We start from the raw sequence: 3,157 nt of genomic DNA on the forward strand, positions 1-3,157 counted from the left end.
CAAGAGAATCGCTTAAGCCCAAGAGTTGGAGGTTGTTGCTAACTGTGTCACCATGGCACTTGACCGAGGGTGACATAGTGAGACTCTGTCTCAAAAACAAACAAACAAACAAAAGACAAAAAACCCCAGACATTCCCTTATTCCCTTCCCAAATGGATTCCTGGCTCTTGTGGAGAAGACACTATGTTCTTTCTAGGAATTGTATGTTCCTACTCTACCTTCAGATGTCTGTTTCTAGGCCCTCCTAGAGATTGTTCCCAGCACCTGTAATTAGCCGCTCTCTCTTTCCCAATTAGAATTGTTTATAATTCTACCAAAGGCGACATAGTGAGACCTTGTCTCAAAAAAAAAGAAAGAATTATTTATAATTTTACTCTCAAATCTGTTCCTAATGTCCCCTAAGAAATTTCCACTTCTTGAGACAAAGAAGAGTCAACATGTTTTTAATTTTTTCCCCTTCTGTTCCCTACCCCGCTTAGAAAATTGTCTATTTCTAGAAGTCTGTGGATAGTCAGTTCTCTTTTTTTGAGACAGAGCCTCAAGCTGTCCCCCTGGGTCGAGTGCCGTGGCATCACAGCTCACAGCAACCTCCAGCTCCAGGGCTCAAGTGAGTCGCCTGCCTCAGCCTCCCTAGTAGCTGGGACCACAGGGTGCCCGCCACAACACCTGGCTATTTTTTGGTTGCCGCCGTCATTGTTGTTTGGCAGGTGGGCTGGATTTGAACCCACCACCTTAGGTGTATGTGGCTGGCGCCTTAGCCATTTGAGCCACAGGCACCAAGCCGATAGTCAGTTCTTGGTGTGGTCTCCACTCACAGCAGGAATCTAGTTCTAGCTTAAGTATCAGTTTTGTGGGCGGCACCTATGGCTTAGTGCGTAGGGCTCTGGCCCCATATATTGAGGGTGGCAGGTTCAAATCCAGCCCCAGCCAAACGGTAACAAAAAAATTGCCGGGCATTGTGGCGGGTGCCTGTAGTCCCAGCTTCTCAGGATGCTGAGGCAAGAGAATCGCCTAAGCCCAGGAGTTGGAGATTTCTGTGAGCTGTGTGACCCCATGGTACTCTACTGAGGGCAATAAAGTGAGACACTGTCTCTACAAAAAAAGCAAAAAAGAAATGTCAGTTTTTAGTAACCCCTGGGAATTGTGTGTTTCTAGTCTCCCCCCAACCAAGCTGTCTGTTTCGAGTGTCCTCATCTCTCATCAACTTACTTCCTTTCTAACTTCCTGGTCCTTCTCAGATCAATGGGGTATCCAGTGAGAATCTATCCCTGAGTGACACCCGGCGACTGATTGAGAAGTCAGAAGGGAAGCTGACTCTGTTGGTGTTGAGGGATCAAGGGCAGTTCCTGGTGAACATCCCACCTGCTATCAGCGACAGCGACAGCTCCCTTCTGGAGGGTGAGGCACAAGGAGGAGGCCCCAGCTCAGGGTTGAATTGAATAGGGGATAAATTGGGGCATGTTAGGCAGTACCAAGTAGTAGTCCATAAACCCAGTTTGGGCTCTTTTCTTGGCTTGCAGATGGCCACCTCCTTGCACAGAGAGTGATAGGAACTTGCCCAAGACCACACAGCAGGTCAGGGCTGAAGCCTCCCAAAGACGAGTTTTCTAACCAAGCCTTTGACTTTGGTCTAGGGGCCCTTTGCTTAGAGGGGATTCAATTGGCCCCTCTCTGAAATGGGTCCAGCAGGAAGGGGGACCTGTGGCCAATGAGATTGCTCTCTCCCACCCTAGACATCTCGGACATAGACTCACAGCTGTCACAGGCACCACCGTCCCACATCCCACCACCACCCCGGCATGGACAGCAGACCCCAGAGGCCAGCCAGACCGACTCCCCCGTGTATGTACCTCTGTCAACTGAATAGTCAGGCAGGAGGTAGACAAGAACATAGGAGTGTATCTTTTTCAACTAAGGGGTAACATTGAGAGTATAGTCCTATATTTCTAGCATATTCCTCAAAATTCCTACACCTTCTACCCAATACCCAATTCCCAAGCTGTGTCCCTCTGTTTTTAGGTGTTGGTTACAGCAGCACCCCACTCCTTGAGATTAAACTCTGTCTTAGTCCTCTCAAGTTACTATAGCAAAATATACCAGATTGTGGGGCTGAATTAATTTTCTACAGATTAATTTTCCACAGTTCTGGAGCCTGGGAAGTCCAAGGTCAAGGTGCTGGCAGACTTGGTTCCTGGTGAGAGCTCTCTTCCTGGCTAGCAGATGGCTGACTCCTTGCTTTGTCCTCACATGGCAGAGAGAATGAGAGAATTCTGATCTTTCTTCCTCTTCTTATAATCTCATGGGGTCGTGGGTTCTACCCTTATAACCTCTCCCCAACTGAAGGCCCCACCTCCCAATATTGTCCCATCAAGGGTTACGGGGGAACTTCAACATATGAATTTGTTTGGGGGGGACACACAAACCCGAAGTTCATAGCACCTCTATAGAGTTTTTATAATATTAAAATAAGAAACAGGGCCATTTGTTATCTCATTTTGAGTTAGGCCTAAGTGTGGTAGACTTGACTCAACCACCCCAGGACTCAGGGGGTTTGAATCTGAATACAGATAAATTAAAAAAAAAAATTTTTTTTTTAAATCAACGGGGGCAGCACCTGTGGCTCAGTGGGTAGGGTGCTAGCCCCATATACCAAGGGTGGCGGGTTCAAACCTTGCCCTGGCCAAACTGCAACAAAAAAAATAGCCAGGTACTGTGGGGGGCGCCTGTAGGCCCAGCTCCTCAGGAGGCTGAGACAAGAGAATCACCTATGTCCAAGAGCTGGAGATTGCTGTGAGCTGTGATGCCATGGCACTGTACTGAGGGTGACAGAATGAGATTCTGTCTCAAAAAAAAAAAAAAAAATCAACTGGTCATGGTGGCTCACTCCTCTAATCCTAGCATTCTGGGAAACCGAGTTAGGTGGATCCCTTGAGCTCAGGAGTTCAAGACCAGCCTGAACAACAGGGAGATGCTGTCTTTACTAAAAGTAGAAAAATTAGCCAGGTGTTGTAGCAGGTCCCTATAGTCTTGGCTTGTCAAGAGACTGAGTCATGTAAACTCTTATACTGGATTGCTTGAGCCCAGGAGTTTGAGGTTACTGTGGTTGATGCCACAGCACAACCTAGGCAACAGAGAGAGACTGTGTCTCAAAAAAAAA

General features: G+C 47.5%; 1 protein-coding gene across 1 annotated transcript in view; it reads left to right on the forward strand.

Annotated features, from left to right (window-relative positions):
* Nucleotides 1-3,157, forward strand: part of TJP3 (tight junction protein 3) — a 41,198-nt gene that overhangs the window by 22,789 nt on the left and 15,252 nt on the right. Inside the window, exons 6-8 of the mRNA XM_023512641.1 lie at nucleotides 774-787; nucleotides 1,239-1,398; nucleotides 1,734-1,842. Of these exons, the coding sequence (XP_023368409.1) occupies nucleotides 774-787; nucleotides 1,239-1,398; nucleotides 1,734-1,842 (283 nt within the window). The remainder of the gene's footprint in view (nucleotides 1-773; nucleotides 788-1,238; nucleotides 1,399-1,733; nucleotides 1,843-3,157) is intronic.

This window comes from Otolemur garnettii, unplaced genomic scaffold (assembly GCF_000181295.1).
Source record: "Otolemur garnettii isolate 467f Iridium unplaced genomic scaffold, OtoGar3 scaffold00029, whole genome shotgun sequence".
Lineage (NCBI taxonomy): Eukaryota > Metazoa > Chordata > Mammalia > Primates > Galagidae > Otolemur > Otolemur garnettii.